This window comes from Penicillium digitatum, chromosome 4 (assembly GCF_016767815.1).
Source record: "Penicillium digitatum chromosome 4, complete sequence".
In the NCBI taxonomy this organism is placed as follows: Eukaryota; Fungi; Ascomycota; class Eurotiomycetes; order Eurotiales; family Aspergillaceae; genus Penicillium; species Penicillium digitatum.
In genome coordinates, this window is record NC_089387.1 from 969887 (window position 1) to 987103 (window position 17217).

Below are 17217 nucleotides of genomic sequence, written 5' to 3' on the forward strand. Positions count from 1 at the left end.
CAGTCAGTAGAAAATTGGGTATCCTGTATTTACACAGCAAAGTAAACATCATCGAGAGAAAATTATCATTGCAGCCATGAGTGAAGAAACAAATGCCCCGAGAATCGCCCTGGAACACCAAATCCCATATATACATTCATAAAATCGTGAATATCACCATCATCCATATTAACCTTCAGACCACTCAATGTTCCTCACAGAACAGCCTCAATAACTCATCAATGCAAGTCATAGCCTTCTCCCTCTCCAAGACCGAAGGTGCCAATCCTGGAGCTTGCTTCAAATACCTGCGGAGCGCAAAAGCAGCAGCTTTGTACGTCGCATGATACATAGCTTTGAACTCCTCATCATCCGCTGTGCTCCCCGGCGCTGGCGTCGTGCCCAAGACATCAGCTTCGGGTTCCGCAAGAGCACTACCTGGAGGCTTCCCCACTAACGCGGGGCGCATATTCGCTCGGTGGAATCCATACAGACGCATGCAAGTCAAGATCGTGCGCGTGATGAGATTCTTGTTCTCCGCAACCACAATATCCGGATCCTTAGCCGGCGATCCAGGCGCGGACATCGATTTCTCCTCAGAGAAAGAAAGAGATGACGGCTCTTGGCCCTGGCTCTGCGGCATATGTGCTCCACGGCGTGGACCGGAATCTAAGAACGGGTTCGGCGTTGGTGCGCGCTTTTGCGGATCGGCGTTAATGCCTGGAGTTGCGCGCCCGCGTACGCTCCCTGGGCGATGTAGACCTGCCCCGATCGAGACGGATCGGGACCGGTGCGAGGCGAACCGGTCGAGGGATGCGAGGGCAGGACCGTCTTCTTCGGGCTCGCGCTTGATGCGCAGGGTTTGTAGGTTCTGGGATGAGGAGGGGGGTCGTGAAGATGCCATTAGTTGTGAGACGGCTTCACCGCCGCGCTGGCGAACGCGGCGGTGGTGCTGTGCAGCTACTTCAAAGAGTGTTGCCACTCTTTTGCGTTTTGGGCTGGGAGAGCTTATGTCTGGTAGGAATTCCGCGCAGCGTGGGTTTGTAACGGGTTGGTCTGGGTTGGAGGGTGGTGGGGATGGGTAGGCCTGGGCTTGGGTGAGTCGGGATGTTGATAGTGGCGTGGCGTAGATCCTGAGTTCATACGCAGCTCGTTGTGGTGTGTTGCTTTGACTTGGGATCTCGGAGGGGGATGAATGTGGTGGGGTGGGTGGGCGTGTACATGATGCTGCGCTGGATAGTACGCCGTAGACCAACAGGCTTGTTGGGATTGGGTTGCATGATTTAGTGATGCCTTCGATGCTGACTAGTAGACCAACTGGGCATTGGAAGGATTGCTGGAAAGCTTGGTCTTCGTCGTTTAGCCAGAGGGAGCCTACCATCTTCCTCCGGAGCCATTTTGATGTCCCTGGGTGTGATGTGTGAAGCTCGAGGTTGGGGCCGGCGCGTGCATGCAATGGGATGAGTGCTGGGTTGACGAAGCTACGGAGACTGAGCTGAGACTCTTTGGATAGCTCAGACTGCCAGTAAGAATTCGGATCGATCAGTCGAATCCCTGGTCAAGTGGTCAGCGAGGAACAGAATGCGGTACGCGTGTGGTTCACCTTCTAACTTGAAATCCGATCTAAGAGGAATGGATCCTGTCCAGACATTCATCTTGTTATCTGGAACCCGAAAAGATCTTTCATGGGTTCAGCATAGTGATACCAGTCTGGTAAAATTTTGTTGTCCAAATTGATCTGCTGTTATCTCCGAATCTCTGCAGACGCGCCGAATCCGCGCGCGGTCACGTGGATCACAGATCAGACTGAATACATCAGTCTAAAGGGAAGAATTGTGAATAATTTTAAACCCTAAATAGAACTGGAGACTTGGATACTTCATTTTTCAAGGAATTATCTTATCCATTGTGTTATAGTACACCTAGAGTAGCATAGCCAGGTGTTGGAGCCATCGCCTTTTAAGGTGAGGTACCCCCGCACATAATCACTCATACATAGCATATCAATCATACGCTGAAGTCAAAAGAGACAGCAAAAAAGCAAAGGTCATCATGAAGGCCAGATGCCGCGCGGCCCAGTATAGGTGTAGTCCGTAGCCACCCCGCGCCTCACCTAGTCTGGGAGATCAGAATTCCTCCTGTTCCTGGAAGAACATTGAGAAGCTGATAATGGTGCCATAAATCAATAGGCCTCCGAAAATCGACATGATCATTGCTGGGATCTCGATTGCGCCGCTGTGGGCGAGGACGACAGGAAGTGCTAGACAGGTCAGTTGGATGATCATTAATGGCACAATGATAAGTCATAAGGCAATTAGTATAGACATAATGTAGCCTAGACACTAAGAGCCGACCGGTTGAGGGATGATATATCCCACAAGAGGGGTTGGTGTTGAGCCAACGACGTACCAATGCCAGTGAGGACCAAAAATCCAGTCAGGAATCGTCCAAAGTCCATCGCGGAGTTGCTTGAGCTGTCCATAAAGTCATCTGGATTTGCGCATCGTTGGCATATCCAGTTGGGAAGCGGCGCAACAACGTAGATGCCGACCACCAGCAGCGGCCAATATCTGTGCCATAGCGCGGAAGAGAGGATTACTAAGAGGAAGCCAATTGCGAGCACCTGGCCAGATATTAGTACAACTTTAGAAGCCAGGCAAATAGCGAAAAGAAGCGTACAAAGGAGAGGGCAATGATGGTCTTGAGTCCAGCGGCCATGATTGCGGAAACACCGAAAGCCGATCGGTGAGACTAAATGCGAGAGAGGTAGGATCTGTTGAACGGGACGAAACCAGGAGACAATATCAAGAGCAAATCAATAATGACAGCCCCATTGGCCGAGTGCGGAAAATCAAAGAAGGACAGTAGAGCGACAATGTGATGAGCTCGAGAATGAGTGACGTTGGCGCCTGAAGGTCACTGGATATTGGGGCCTCAGGCACAAACAGCTCATGCTTCACACCGCGTCACTTTACTGCCTGCTCCAGCTCCCCCATTCTCCCTCCATCACCGGATTATCCCTCGGATTCTTGAGTTGCTGTTTCTGAATCTCTTCTTATCAACAAGAAACCAAATTCTCCACTTGCCTTGATATTCATTCAACCCTTTCCGTCACGATGTTCAGAAACAATTACGACAACGATGCCGTCACCTTGTAAGACCAGGTCCCCGACTTCCCTCGGATTCATCAGATGCTAAATTGAAGGATCCTAGCTCTCCACAGGGTCGGATATTTCAAGTGGAATACGCACAGGAAGCAGTGAAGCAAGGATCCGTCGTTGTGGGATTGGTGAATAAGACACATGCCGTGCTGGTTGGACTCAAGGTTCGCAAACCTACAACAGAAAACGAACCGACCAAACCGTCAAAACTAATTATGAGCACCCTCTAGCGCAATGCAGAAGAGCTCTCCTCGTACCAGAAGAAGATCATCGAGATCGACTCGCACATGGCGATCGCTATCGCCGGCCTCGCATCAGACGCTCGCGTCCTTTCAAACTTCATGAAGCAGCAGTCCCTCGGCTCGAAGATGACCTACGGCCGGCCCATCCCCGTGGACCGAATTGTTGCCCAGATCGGAGACCGCGCGCAGACCAACACCCAGCACTACGGGAAACGGCCGTACGGCGTGGGTTTGTTGGTTGCCGGTGTTGATGAGGCCGGCCCGCACCTGTTCGAGTTCCAACCCTCCGGTCTGACACACGAGATGGTTGCTTGCGCCATCGGTGCCCGTTCACAGATGGCACGCACGTATTTGGAGCGAAACCTCGATAAGTTCGAGGACTGCAGTCGTGACGAGCTGATTCAGCATGGATTGAGCGCGCTAAAGGAGACACTGTCTCAAGATAAGGAGCTTACGGTGGACAATACTTCTGTTGGTGTTGTCGGTGTTACTAATGGCAAGAAGGAGAACTTCAAGCTGTACGAGGGCCAGGATACGGCTGCGTTGCTTGAGGTGCTGGAGCAGCGTGAGTCTGCTGGTGCGGAGGGCGAGACCATGGAGGTTGATTCATAATTGTCTAATCTGATTTAATGATTCGCATAGACATGAAATTCTGATTATGCTTTGTCTTGTGTTTGGATCCAATGATCTCAGTTATTCAATCGTCAATTCATGAGGCTCTTCTAACGAAGCAATCTACCTGTGTATGTTTACAAGCCTGAAATTTTCCACTGCCGACACCCGAACAGACCGCAAACAAACCTGAATCAAACGCAATGGCATCTATATACTGGTACCCCCATTTTTTGGATCAAACAGAGCAGCTTCACTCCTCTCCCCAGTTCAACTGCATCCGCCCATCACTGACCTGATAAGCCAGCAACTTGGGCCAGACCTCCGAAACCTCCTTAGCCTCCGCAAGAATCTCCCCATTGCTAGCACTAATATACCCTTCCTTCACAGCATTGCGTACCCAAGCCAGCAGTCCATCCCAATACCCATTGATATTCAACAACACAACGGCCACCTTATGAATTCCCAGCTGATTCCACGTCGTCATCTCCATAACCTCCTCGATAGTTCCAAATCCACCAGCCAGTGAGACAAACCCGGACCCAGGCCCACCCTCAAGGACCTTCTCCGCCATCAGACGCTTGCGCGTATGCATATCGGAGACAATGGTCGTAAGGCCGTACTCCGACTCGGGGATGCCATTGGCATCAACGGCATCAAAGGAGTCGACAACACGCTCGGCCATTTTGCCATCTTTGGCACTGGCCTGGCCCTCCGTGTGCTCGCGCATGCCGCTGACGGTTGCGACTTTGACCAGTGCGCGAGGAATGATGCCGTGCACGGCTTTTGGACCTGAGAGTGAGACCAGCGCGCGTGCGACTTCACCCATGAGCCCGGTTGTGCCGCCACCGTAGACTAGTTTCACATTGTGCTTGTGGAATTCCTCGGCTAGAGCTCGGGCTGCTTCCTTATGGACTGGGCTATTGCCTGGGACGGAGCCGCAGCTGGGGACCCGAGGGGGGGTTTGTTAGTTTAACGTTTCCAGGAACGAAGAGGAAGGTGGTATAGATAGATCCTGAGGTCTCATGCGCCGGATAGGCAAGATGGTGTAGTTGTAACCTGGAAAGTGCCCTGGTGGTGGTGAGGGTATGACTCACAATACACAGACAACAGCTTGTTTGGTCTCCAAGTCCGCCATGTTGATATATAGTTGGGATTGAGAGTATGAAAAAAGCAAGAGGTCTTCAAATGATCTTGATCAGGGGAAACTGAATAAGAGAGGGAGCTTGTCAAGAGGGAACTTGAGACCAAAACAGACCCCCACTCCGATAAGAGATAGCGGAGTAGAACGTCAGGGCCAGTGCTGTCCGAACTCCAATTTTGCTCTTGAAAGTTCTTTGTGATGAAGCTCCGGTTATTTAGTTAAGCATCTCAAATTCCAAGGATATACATAGAAAGTTCTATTCACAAATGAAGCCTTTTTCCGCTTGTTTTTGCCGTCTTATTCACGAAACTGAGAAGGGGGGCAAAATCTCTGTGAACAGAAGACATCTGAAAAGACTTGTCTTGAGAATTGTACATCGGATCTTGGTTGTCTTTTTGTGAGTGTCCAGTCTCATGAAGTAATAATATCTCGAGAGTTCGGACTAGCTTGTGTACTGTAGGTTCTCACGTTGTAGATAACTGGGTAAACCGAGCGTTCACTACTATCAATAGTATGTCATCACCTCTTTTCTGAGCGATATAGACTAGACTATGTTGGCCTTTTTTCGGACTAATGGACTGAATAGTAGATATATCCTATCGTGAGCAACCAAAACTTATACAAGTATATAAGAAAAATGACTTTCCTTCTCGTTCTTGATCATTGATAAGCGGTGCAAGAATAGGTTCAAGGTAGGAAGTAAGCCCCAACGAGTTGACTGGAGCTTGTTTGAGATTTCCTTCTGTCAAACTTCAAAAAGGGACTTCAGTTGTCGTGAGAGAGTGGAAGAATGGTGTAAGCTAGAATTCGATTCCTTGGTTTACGCCATTATGCTAGTGCCACGGCGTCTATGGACTATAGTAGGCGGGAGTTTCAGAACTGTTCTTGGGAGCTCGTTGTAGAATCGTCTAAAAAATACTGAATTTCTACCACTAAGGTCAGGACATTGTGCGATACCTCTGTAATAAATCCTAACCTAGTTCCACAGGGCTTTGAATGTCAAGATATCGAGTCCCATTTGGTTTGTGAAATTTTTCAAGTAATTGAAGACTCGTACTTATCCCCCCAATATTTAACTTGAGTAGATAGGTTTTGATTTTGCTGCCGGATGATCTAGATTCGGTTTGGAGGGTATTTGATTTGGGAGATCAGGTTCTGGTTATTTGTGCTATGAGAGAGGGATAACTAACTGAAGTGCAAATTTCCTCATTTCACTATCTTTTCCCGGCGTTGCCAGGGTTTCGAGACTAAATTAGCAGTCTGGGCTCTAGCCTTCGATGTGGATAATACTATGATTGAGGTTAAAAAGGAACTACTATCTAGTCCGGAATGATAGGGGATTGCTTGGGTTCAGCCTATGACAGGTCGACCTCTACAGATCTATAGAGATTATCGACTACTTCGGACTAGAAATAGGCAGATTTGCTTGTTTTATGAGAGCAAGATAACTTCATAAAAACCAAGAGCACGATTCTAAAAGTAGACTGTGGGGCTCTCATTCTTTTCCCACTCTTTGATTATAGATCAGGTCTGCAGTACCTTAAGTAGTTCGAATAGTGGACACAATTTTTGCACTTGGTGAGAGGCCTCTGATCAAGGGGGGAGAAATATGTGACAGCGCCAAAAAAAAAGGATGTGTGAGAATGGGGAAAGAGCTACGAGTGTCTAGTTGCAGACGGTTAAGCCAACCGACAAGAAGGAGGATATTGACCTGATGTGGCAATGACTATGAATGCCCTCGGTTTTCCACCTGAAATTCAAATAGTTCGGAACACGGTGGAACCGAGCTTTGTGATTGCCGATTGTTACCCATTTTCTGCTCGATTGCAAATCGCGAACGGATGAAACCTGGGATACATAAGGAACATCCGAAGGTGTCGTGTCTATCAGAGTTCACAACAACTGTGAAGCAAGTTATCTACTTCAGCTTGTTGTTGCTGCATCTCTTTGAAATAGCTCGATATATGTTTGCAGACATTGAAATGATTAGCCCGCTAAATCAGAACTGCATAGACACTGGAGTTTCGATCACATCTCTTATTCTTGCAATTCCAAATTCACAATCATCTCACAAAGTGGTAAGAAGTTGGAGCTCGTTAAAGTCGGTTCCAGACTACACTGTCAAATGCAAAAAGTCCCGGATTAGGCTTGGAAACACTGTAGTACTCAATACTAACACCGCTCTTTGAAGACTCTTCTTGCTTCGATTTCTTACTTCTTATTACAAATGTACATCATTCAGTGAGGGGTAGATAAATCTATGGGGGTGAACATAAAGCTATAAATATGGCTTCGTTTCTAGGCATGAAGAGGTTAGATAGTTTGGGCAATTCAATTTTACACCTTGTGAAGGATTTGAAAGATTCCACAGAATCCAATCTGACATACTACTTAGTGTACTATTTATCACATATTATTTAATAACCACAATTGGTATAAGCTCTTTTTAAACAGTGATTTTTTGATGGTTATTTATTGGCTTTGTGAAAGTTTATTGGAGAGTGTTCTATACCTAGTTCAGCAATGATCAAAATCGTCAACTAGCTGCCCCTTATAAATAACGTTCACAAGGGGCTAAAATTGTGGTATAAAATGCAAGGGTAGGTTAGGTACTTGGCGAACCATAAAACCAAAATTTTAGTTAGTAACATTGGGCCACCTACTGCCTACATCTGCTGCCCACACTGAAAAAATGAAACCGAAAAAAACATACAACAGTGAGGATTCGCTGGTGGTCACCCACCCAACTACTAACTCACCGGCGTGTGGCTTAAGTACGGCTGAGCGGACGGGAAGCCCTGTTTTCCACACCCTATGGTCGTATGTGTAGGATAATTCGATTGAGCGGACTATTTTCACAAGCACGCAAAAGTGGAAATGATACTTTTTCATAATATCCACTAACCGGCCCCTGAAATGTTTTTTCAAAAAATACGGACCCCCGCAAGCGAGGGTCCGCCATCCATTCGTAGAGGATCACCCAAACGTCGGTTTTTTCATACATTTTACTACAACCACCACTTACAGTCACTACGCAAAAATTTTAACACCCCCTTTGGTCCCACCTATATACCGCCTTCCATTATAGTATACACCGCTCTATATCACGCGCTAGTGAAGCTCGCCCATGGCGCGTATATCTCGCGTTTTTCTACCTCTCTCTGCTCTCTATACCCCTATAATATTCCTATTTTATGGGCTGCCAGTAATGCCTGTTCGATCTGAGCTTACCCCGGCTCTTAGAGAGAGGATATGTGAGCTTCACTCGGCTGTTCACTGGGGTTATAAGCGCATTCACAACCGGTACCCATGGATTTCTCTCTCTACAATCCGGTATACAATTAAAAAAGAGCACGAACGGCGTGCTGGTGTTACGAAACCTCGCTCTGGTCGACCAAAGAAGCTTGATGCCACCGACAAAGTACGTCTTTTGGTTGCTATCTCGAATAATCCACGTATTACCCACGAAGACCTTCTTACTGAGGTATCTTATAAAGTGAAAATCGACTCAATTCGACGCCTTTTAAATGCTGAAAACCTCCGGAAATGGAGATGTAGCTGGAGGCCTTATTTATCTGAGGAAGCTGCACTTAAACGACTCCGTTGGGCCGTACGTTACCGACACTTTACCCCTGAGGATTGGGCCCGTGTTTTTTGGTCTGATGAGTGTACGGTTGAGCGTGGGATTGGTGTTCGTCGAGAATGGACCTTTATTCGCCCGAGAGACCAGCCGAAAGAAGGACAATGTCAAGGATTACCACACCGAGGCAAGCAAGTTAAACAGATGTTTTGGGCTGCTTTTTCGGGGGCTACGCGCCGAACGGGGCTTATTCCACTCTTTGGGAATCCTGAGGCTGAGCGTACGGGTATAACTGGTCTTGTTATTGAAGAGTAATACCGCCGGATTCTACCTACTTTGATGTCCAATGAAGGTGCTATTTTTCAACATGATAATGCGCCTACACATACTGCATACGTTGTTCGGGATGCTTTACGTGAAATGAATATTGAAGTTATGGAATGGCCTCCGTACTCGCCGGATTTGAACCCAATTGAAAACCTCTGGGCGCTATTGAAAGCTGAAATCTAGAAGCTTCGGCCCGATCTCATTCATATGAGGAACAATGACGAAACTAAGGCTATTTTGGTAGCTACAGCGCAGCTTGCATGGGATCAATTAGATCTAGATCATCTAAAGCATCTCTTTGAGACCATGCCGAACCGGGTGGAGGCTATTATTGAGAGCCAGGGGTGGTATACGCCGTACTAGATAGATGGTTTTAATCCATGGAGTTTTATTCCGGCAGAAAATTACATAATATATTGGTGTGGGGCCAGGGGTGTTAAAACTTTTGCGGAGTCACTGTACTACCCTATTTAATAGTAAAATAATTAATTAAAAATAAGAAAAAAATTTGATGGCAAATTTGCTACTAGAGTACAAAGTTATAGATCCCCACGACGTTTTTGGCCCTTCCATGCTTCCTGATTTCAATCAACACCTTCTTCCACTTCCGTTTCGTTTTTTCTTGATCGGCTTTTTCACTCAATTTGTACTCTTTTCGTTTCATCTCTTTGACTTGGGATGAATGAATTATACCGGTAATACGTAAATGACGACGAGATGCGTCGTATCTAGCGTGGCGTGCCCCCATAATAGCTTGTGTAGAATCGAATTCTCGCGCAGTTTTTGCAACATTAGGTTTAGATTGATTAGAGAGAGTCTATTGCTTTTTCAATCTCAATCTCTATATCTTTATTGGTTTTAGGCATGGTGGGCGGCGTGGTAGAGGATAAAAATCAAAATGACAAAATTGAAAAAAAAAACCGACGTTTGGGTGATCCTCTACAAATGGATGGCGGACCCTCGCTTGCGGGGGTCCGTATTTTTGAAAAAACATTTCAGGGGCCGGTTACATCTCTGTTTATTTCGACGCTTTTGGATCGTCAGCCACTGTTTAAACCACACTACTCCCGCTAATCTTAGGAGAGTTTCTTCGATTTATGCTCCAACGTATTGTCTTTAAGATTAGTGATTTAAAAAAGAGCAAAAAAACAAAAACAAAACTTAGCTCACCAACCACCTAGCTCCTTGACACTTTCATCCTTCTTATCCCTAGCCTGGCCACCCAACACCGAACTTTGCCAATTGATTCTAAGATGACACTGTGATAACTTATTTCTCCCTTTGAACTTGCACATACGACCATAGGGTGTGGAAAACAGGGCTTCCCGTCCGCTCAGCCGTACTTAAGCCACACGCCGGTGAGTTAGTAGTTGGGTGGGTGACCACCAGCGAATCCTCACTGTTGTATGTTTTTTTCGGTTTCATTTTGTCTTTTTTTAGGTGGTGCTGAATCTACGTAGTTTTTGTGGAGTTTGGACGTTGATATCACAAAATAAGAGAGGCAAAAATTGACCCAAATTGTACATGTTTTATAATGATCTATTAGACACTTACTGAGGTAATAACTACTGACTTCTTTAGGCGAAGGATGGGCATATATTTCCCAACCGGTAGAACTAGCATCAATTGTGGGCAAAACACGCCTTTGAGAATAACGGACTTTGCATTGAAGGCGAGGGATACATCAGTGCAAAAACTATTCAAGCCGTTACATGCGGAGTTGTTATATCCGTTGTTGAAATTCTTAAGTGCCACCTATTTAAGATAGCGCTCTTTATATTAAAGGGATATATTATCAGAAGTGTCACAATTAAGCCGACTTATATATTAGAGAAAGTTTTCGATTCGTGGAAAAGAATAGGTCCGTGCAAGAAGTTAGGTTCACTAAACAGACATGACACAGTTCTTCAGTCAGATTTATTATTAGCCCCGGGGAATTAATAGAACTCATCACATTGGCTCAGTTTTAACAACCATAACTAAACGGTCAAGAAAACCCCGTTGATTTGCTTAGCGCGTCGCTATCATGATTTAGTCAAAACTTGTTTCCTGGACGAGGCCATTACCGCTTTCCAATGCCTTGGGTCTCTCAATTCCGGATAGTTAGAGAGGTGTATCGTTTATTTCCGTGACCACCATTGTTAAACGATATACACGGAAAAGTCCTCTATATAGCTTATGCTCTGCATCGCCTACGTATAAATTAGAGTGGCAAGTCATAATATATCCACGGGGGTATGTGTTTAAAGAGACTTGCAAAATTTGTCTGAAAAGGCGTTTACAAAGAAGATACAACGAAACATTATTTCACATGTAACATCCTTTACATCATCTTGAGATAAGTAAATAAGATTGTTAGAGGCCGTATATATGGCTGGCTGCTCTAACAAATTGAGTTATTGTCGCTCTGAGAGAGAAGTGACGATCCCAAATATATTCTATCAGTAGTTCTATGAATCCCCCTGCCAAGTTTCATCCGACTGGATCATCTGCATCCGAGGTCGAGCCCATGAATTGATAAGCGAAGAGAGCAAGACCTATATAAAGTTTGAACTCAAATGCTAATTCTGAGCCGAACCAATCGGGTTTCCAAGGCTGATCAAATCGGTCTCTGATTAACTTACCAGCAGTTGGATGGCGCCTCTAGCTTCTACACGAAGTTCATATAGCCGTGGACTATGTTTCGTTGTAGATGATTGTTAATAATGTCGGGTACAACCCATTGCGTCATTATAAGAGATGCCTCTCTTATTTTAGTGTTCTATGGCATGGGGAACCTATTAAATAATTCATTCGACAATAGTGTATTTCCCACCGTCAATGCAGAATTGGCGGTAATTACGATCATCTTTTTCCAAAGCATGTCCGAAGCAGTTTGCCATCCACCGAATTTCGTCTTCTTGTGTCTCCGGACAAAAAAAGAGGAAATAATGAAAGACGGACGGGTTTTTCGTGCATAACAAGGAAGTCACAGTCTCTTATTAGGCACTCAGCATCTGAGGCTACAAAAGTCGAGAGGAAAAAATGCATCAGGAGCTTTACTATGGGATCGGGATTCAGTGTTAGAATTAGCAAAATGTGACAATACCCCCTTAGGTGACAGGAGAGAATTAGATAGTTCCTGAACAGGGGCAGCACGCCCGTGGGTTCCTCGCCCTATTATCTTGCCCCCCACGCAAAAAAAGAGCCGGACCAGCCTGAGTACAATGACCAGAGACTACAAGGCCTGAGCCGATGAAGCTAAAAAGCCTGGTGCTTATCCTCTTCTCCATGTCTTCTAGCTATAAGTGTGATTACCCCTCTTGCAAAGTGAGGTGTCGAGTCGTAAATTCAGAAATATCTGACAGATCATTTGAATAATAACTTGCCGGTATTATAGTTGCCAAATCAACTTCCGTCTGTCACACACATGTCCTGGAAATGTTTTGATGTGATAATGAAAACCGGCGCCCTGGTTCACACTGTTACCTAAAACGATCCATCGAGCTCAGTGTCCAATGAAAATGTTCAACATAGTCCTCTGTTGTAATAAAGATGTTGATATGATGAATGGACTTCTGATCCCAAGGCATCTCCCCAAAAGGCCGAAATACAATGTGAACTTGTGATAGGCGCTCTCATTATAAAGGACAGCAGCAGTGTCAAGAATCCATAGAGAATTAATCTCAACGGTAATACCCGAAAACGAGTGAGATGAGCTACAACATTTCAATTTTCGGAGAGATACTAAGTGAGGTCAGTCAGGTCAAGAGATTTAAGGTCAAAATGAGCTGATAGCCAGCCCTAGTCCCTGAAAATACTATGCCAAACCCCAAACGCCCAGAGATGCAAGAAAAAAGGGTATCAAGGCAACTCAGCTAATAATCCGGCTCTTCTTCTTCTTCCCCTTATCACCAGCAGAGCTAGGCGGTGAACTCTTCTCGGAAGCCTTACCGGGTGTGTCGACACGCACCTGCGGCGTCGATGCCCTAACAGGCAGGGTAGAAGGCGTACCAGTTGGCGCCGCATTAGCAGCAATTTTCGGCACACCTTTAATAGCCGAGCCGGTAGCCTCACCGCCAGTCCGTGATAAGATGAATGAGCCGGGTTCACCGACGAGGGGGCTCTCGTCCATGAATTCGTCGCCGTAGCGCGTGAGTAGGCTGAATGATTCCGCTAGACTGCGCGTATGTTGATAGCTGGAGCTTATGGTTGAGCCACCCAGGCCTGATTTACTGGTTGATTGGGAGGATTCAGTGGCTGGAAAGGATACGTCTGGCATGGGTGTTGCTTCTTTGCTCTGGGGAGCTTGGCTGGTTCCGGCTGGTTCTTTGCTGCGGACTCCAGGTGGCAAGTAAGTGTGTCCGTGGGAGGCGGTAAATGTTGGTAATGTTGCGGCGGATTTCATGAGCTGGGTCAAGGATGTCACGGCTGAGAGCTGCGGGGGAAAGATTCATTAGAATAATTTTTTGTGAAGTCATTGATAACTTCCGAGAGGATACATACAATTCGGTTGCCCACTACACTCGCAACTGAAGGGGCCATGTAGATGCAGTCCCCGACAATGAAGTATGTAGATATCACGGTCACCTCGTCGTCCATACCACTCCTCTTCCGCCGGTTTTGCTTGCGGATCACCCAGATGTTGGACGGCTCGTGGGCGAAGCGGTTGTCTGTCTGCGCAGCTGCTTGGAGGGGGTCATATGAAACGATAAACTCCAAACCCTGCATTGTTTTCAGTCGGGCTTCGAAAGCTTCGCGCGTCTCGACGAAATGACGGAAGGCATCGTTGTAGTTGGCTTGGATGGCGAGGGAGGCGTTGTTGGAGGTCGAATCAAAGAAAGGTGATTCGGCAAAGTAGAACAGAACTAATGGATCAGGAAATGGCAGGATCAGGGGTGGTAAGGTGTACAACTCACTGTTGTTGGAGTGAAGGAATCCCCCCATCATCTGGATGTGCGGGGGAGACCGCCAGAGGATCTCCTCCATTGAGGTATCTTGGCTCGCCATTTGCGACTCTGAAATGATATACCGAGCCGGCTCCGGTCTATCGAAGCTCTTGACAAGCTCTAATTTTTGTCAACGAAAGAGGAAAAGAAAAGACGCAACTCGGAAGTTGAAGCTGCGGACAGAATCATGTTTGCATTGTTTGCATCTTGACAATTTGCGATGACGACGAGAGATGATTGTTTGCATATCTAATTTCTACAGTTGTTGAATGGGCTTCATAGACAAAGCCCGAGGTACTAATGCAAAAGCAAAAGGTAAACCGAAAAGCCAACGCCAACGCTGAACGTTGAATCGAATCACTATCCCAACGCACGGATCCGGATGTTGAACGCAAGGCAAAGCGTGGATCGTGACGCGATCAAGCGTAACTGTCATAATGACAAATAATCAAAGCTGCACCGAGTAGTTAAGAGGTTTTAGCAAATTCCTCCTCTGCACTCAGCGGCTTGAAGACGTTGCAAACTACACGCAGTTTGGTCAACATCTCATCCCATTCGCCCTCCGCGGTGCTGAGTGTGGTAATGGCACCGCCGGCGCCAATTCGCCAAGTCTGCTGCTTATTCTCGGTGTAATCTTGACCACCATAAAAAGCGAATGCCGAGCGAATCAGAACCGAGAAGCTTCCGCCTCCGCCAAGGTCCAGGAAACCCATCACGCCGGAGTAAATGCTACGCTTGCGATTCTCAATCGTCCGAAGATGCATGCAAGAGCGTTCCTTGGGCGCACCAGTCATGGAACCTGGTGGTAGACACCGCTGGAGGGTTGCCAGACCGTGAACGGACATGTTGGGAGTATTCAGCTGAGACATGTGTCGCACAGCAAAACCAGGGTGGTTGGGCCGGATCTTGCCCTTGATGTGGGTGATCATTGAGTAAACTCGGCCATAATCTGCGACTTCGAGCAATTTCTCGACATGGACACCACCTGATCCGCAGATGCCGTACAGATCGTGCCGGATCAAATCCGCTATCATCAGATTCTCGGCCATCTCTTTCGTAGAGCCAAGAATCTCACAGGCCTTCTCCATAGTCATGTCTGGTGATTTTCGGACCGTGCCTTTCATTGGCTTCATCTCCAGTGTTGATTCACGGTCCCAGTTGAGGAAACACTCTGGACTGCTGCTGGCGATCTTCGTATCTCCCAAATCCGCGAAAGCGCTGAATGCAGCTGGGTTATATCTCTTGAGTCGTCTAAACAGCTTCCAGGGGAACATCACGCGATCAGACTCCACTTCTGGAACTGGCAAGGTGATTAATGTCTCAGAGGTTAGACATAGTTCGTAAGATTCACCGGCCTCCAGCTCCGCTTTGCATGACTCAATTTGCCGCTTGTACTCTTTTTCCTCGGGGAGCTGAATCTTGCTTTTCAGGAGAATTGAATCCAAGGCTTGGTCCGCAGACATGTCGTTGCCACTGTCCGAGAATTTCTGCAGCTGCTTTAGTGTCTCACCGAGCCAATTCGCATCATTAGCGCGAGTGGATTGAATAACAACGGCGCCAGTAGTATTGTCAACCACGATACTTCTTTCACACCACAGAAGGCTGACATCGGGTGGATCTGCAAAGGAAGAATGAAATGAAGGTATTTCGGTACTGGAGGGCTTTAGTGACTCAGAAGCCTGCGCATGGTCTGCGTGGGGAAGACAAGTGAGACCAAGTTCGTAGGAAAGATAACCCAGGAAGCCACCCCAGAATGGCACCTGAGAGTTCCCTGAATCGACTTTCTTCATTTCCATCAAGTACCGCAAGGCATCCCACAATTGAGCAACGGTAAGATGACTCTTAACCTCTTTGTAGTCGCCATGCAGTTGGAGCAATCGAAGTTCCTGTGTCTCGACATGGTATTCAAACCGCCATGAGCCAGGACTCGGCACCGAAGCGATGCTGTGTTGTCCATTGGATTGGAAAAGGACTGCTGGTGAGCCTGGTTTGTTGAAAAACTCACCTATAGCCTCTGCGGTCAAGCCAGGCCGGTGAAGGGACCGGTAAGCCGAAATTTTCGAAGTCGACTTGCTCCAGTTGAGCATTTCATAAGCAGCATCGGGGAAGAGACTGGGGGTTGTTAGGGGGCTGATGACTGTGCTGGGAAGGGAACAATATCCCCCGCGTCCAACAATCTTGTTGTATCCAAGAGCCATCCTCCACCAATTTCGGAGAAGTGTTTTGCATGCATTGATTTCTGATTTGCAGGACTCCGGGTGGAATTGAACACCCCAGAATGGCTTCTTGAGATGGCGAACTGCCATGGGTATCTGTACTTTTGTGCGGTCCCTTAGAGACAACCAAGCCAAAAATTCCAAATCGGGCGATGTTGAAGCGGCGGCGTTGGCATAGAGTGAGTGGTAAAGCGTCACCTCTACCTCGGGTAGATTTGCAAAGATGTCCTTCGATGACGTGGAAATCTTGTGAATCTGGCCATGAATCGGGTATGGAAGTCGCTCGATAGGAACACGGTTATGAAGGCAGAGGCTTTGGAAGCCCAGACAGATACCAAAAACGGGAAGGAGCTCCGAGTCGCGAAGGTTCCAAATATCCCTCATGATACCTACATCAGTCGGCACGTTGGGATCTCCTGGTCCTGGTCCAAGAATGACTGCTTCGTAATGCTGGAGAAACTCATTAATGTTGGATTCGGGCCATTCCGAGTCAATGGTCATTACGGTGACTTTGACCCCCAGGGTCTCCTCCAGCATAGCAACGACATTGTAGGAGAATGAGTCATAGGCATCGACATAAAGAACGCTCTTACTCGAAGAGCTGGGATCAAGTTGCGGCACTGTGTTCTCAATGTTTGGAGCATCCCAATCATCTAGCATTGGCGACATGCTGACGTTTAAATTTGATGGCGGAGTGTACAGGAGAATTCCGACAATCTCGAAACAAGCTTTGGAATCAAACACGACCCGTGAGGTCAGAGCTCCTCTGCAAAGCAGGATCTTCAATTCTTAGCCTCGAATTAGCTGCTCGGGATGAGTTTGCCGCTTATCTGATCGAACGAGATCGAATAGTGGCAATATGCTCAGAAAATGCCCCAATGGGGAAACCCGAAAAAAGAAAACTTGAGAAGTGTAGCTTTCAAATGACGATGTTGATCATGCCATCGGAGATGTAAGCTGGCAACGCATCGTCGTTTGACGCAAGAGAGAAAAAATTAAGGTTGGAGATAAATTGGAAGGTCAAAAGC

General features: G+C 47.0%; 7 protein-coding genes and 2 non-coding genes across 9 annotated transcripts; 3 read left to right on the forward strand and 6 right to left on the reverse strand.

Moving 5' to 3' along the window:
- Nucleotides 1-184: 184 nt before the first annotated feature.
- On the reverse strand, nucleotides 185-1634 carry Pdw03_0324 (Vacuolar protein sorting-associated protein 55; the record flags this gene model as incomplete). Its single annotated transcript, XM_014682028.1, has 2 exons — nucleotides 185-1533; nucleotides 1583-1634. The coding sequence occupies 2 exons, from the start codon at nucleotides 1632-1634 to the stop codon at nucleotides 185-187; spliced, it is 1401 nt and encodes a 466-aa protein (XP_014537514.1).
- A 471-nt stretch (nucleotides 1635-2105) lies between these two features.
- On the reverse strand, nucleotides 2106-2697 carry Pdw03_0325 (Vacuolar protein sorting 55 superfamily; the record flags this gene model as incomplete). The annotated part of the gene is made up of 3 exons (XM_014682029.1): nucleotides 2106-2239; nucleotides 2389-2602; nucleotides 2659-2697. The coding sequence occupies 3 exons, from the start codon at nucleotides 2695-2697 to the stop codon at nucleotides 2106-2108; spliced, it is 387 nt and encodes a 128-aa protein (XP_014537515.1).
- A 398-nt stretch (nucleotides 2698-3095) lies between these two features.
- Nucleotides 3096-3994, forward strand: Pdw03_0326 (Proteasome subunit alpha type; the record flags this gene model as incomplete). Its single annotated transcript, XM_014682030.1, has 3 exons — nucleotides 3096-3133; nucleotides 3193-3304; nucleotides 3371-3994. 3 exons carry the CDS (start codon nucleotides 3096-3098, stop codon nucleotides 3992-3994), a joined length of 774 nt encoding a protein of 257 aa, XP_014537516.1.
- A 253-nt stretch (nucleotides 3995-4247) lies between these two features.
- Pdw03_0327 (Cytokinin riboside 5'-monophosphate phosphoribohydrolase LOG) lies at nucleotides 4248-5132 on the reverse strand (the record flags this gene model as incomplete). Its single annotated transcript, XM_014682031.1, has 2 exons — nucleotides 4248-4938; nucleotides 5092-5132. The coding sequence occupies 2 exons, from the start codon at nucleotides 5130-5132 to the stop codon at nucleotides 4248-4250; spliced, it is 732 nt and encodes a 243-aa protein (XP_014537517.1).
- Nucleotides 5133-7844: 2712 nt separating this feature from the next.
- Nucleotides 7845-7960, reverse strand: Pdw03_rRNA12. The gene has a single exon (XR_010715608.1). It is a non-coding gene; the product is annotated as a 5S ribosomal RNA (ribosomal RNA).
- Nucleotides 7961-8346: 386 nt separating this feature from the next.
- On the forward strand, nucleotides 8347-8638 carry Pdw03_0328 (Transposable element tc3 transposase, putative; the record flags this gene model as incomplete). Its single annotated transcript, XM_066099565.1, has 2 exons — nucleotides 8347-8559; nucleotides 8636-8638. 2 exons carry the CDS (start codon nucleotides 8347-8349, stop codon nucleotides 8636-8638), a joined length of 216 nt encoding a protein of 71 aa, XP_065957292.1.
- A 1702-nt stretch (nucleotides 8639-10340) lies between these two features.
- On the forward strand, nucleotides 10341-10456 carry Pdw03_rRNA43. Its single transcript, XR_010715640.1, has one exon. It is a non-coding gene; the product is annotated as a 5S ribosomal RNA (ribosomal RNA).
- A 2442-nt stretch (nucleotides 10457-12898) lies between these two features.
- On the reverse strand, nucleotides 12899-14034 carry Pdw03_0329 (RNA polymerase II transcription mediator complex subunit (Med6), putative; the record flags this gene model as incomplete). Its single annotated transcript, XM_014682032.1, has 3 exons — nucleotides 12899-13462; nucleotides 13531-13892; nucleotides 13944-14034. The coding sequence occupies 3 exons, from the start codon at nucleotides 14032-14034 to the stop codon at nucleotides 12899-12901; spliced, it is 1017 nt and encodes a 338-aa protein (XP_014537518.1).
- A 406-nt stretch (nucleotides 14035-14440) lies between these two features.
- Pdw03_0330 (Para-aminobenzoate synthase PabaA) lies at nucleotides 14441-16858 on the reverse strand (the record flags this gene model as incomplete). The annotated part of the gene is made up of 2 exons (XM_066099566.1): nucleotides 14441-16639; nucleotides 16694-16858. 2 exons carry the CDS (start codon nucleotides 16856-16858, stop codon nucleotides 14441-14443), a joined length of 2364 nt encoding a protein of 787 aa, XP_065957293.1.
- Nucleotides 16859-17217: the final 359 nt, after the last annotated feature.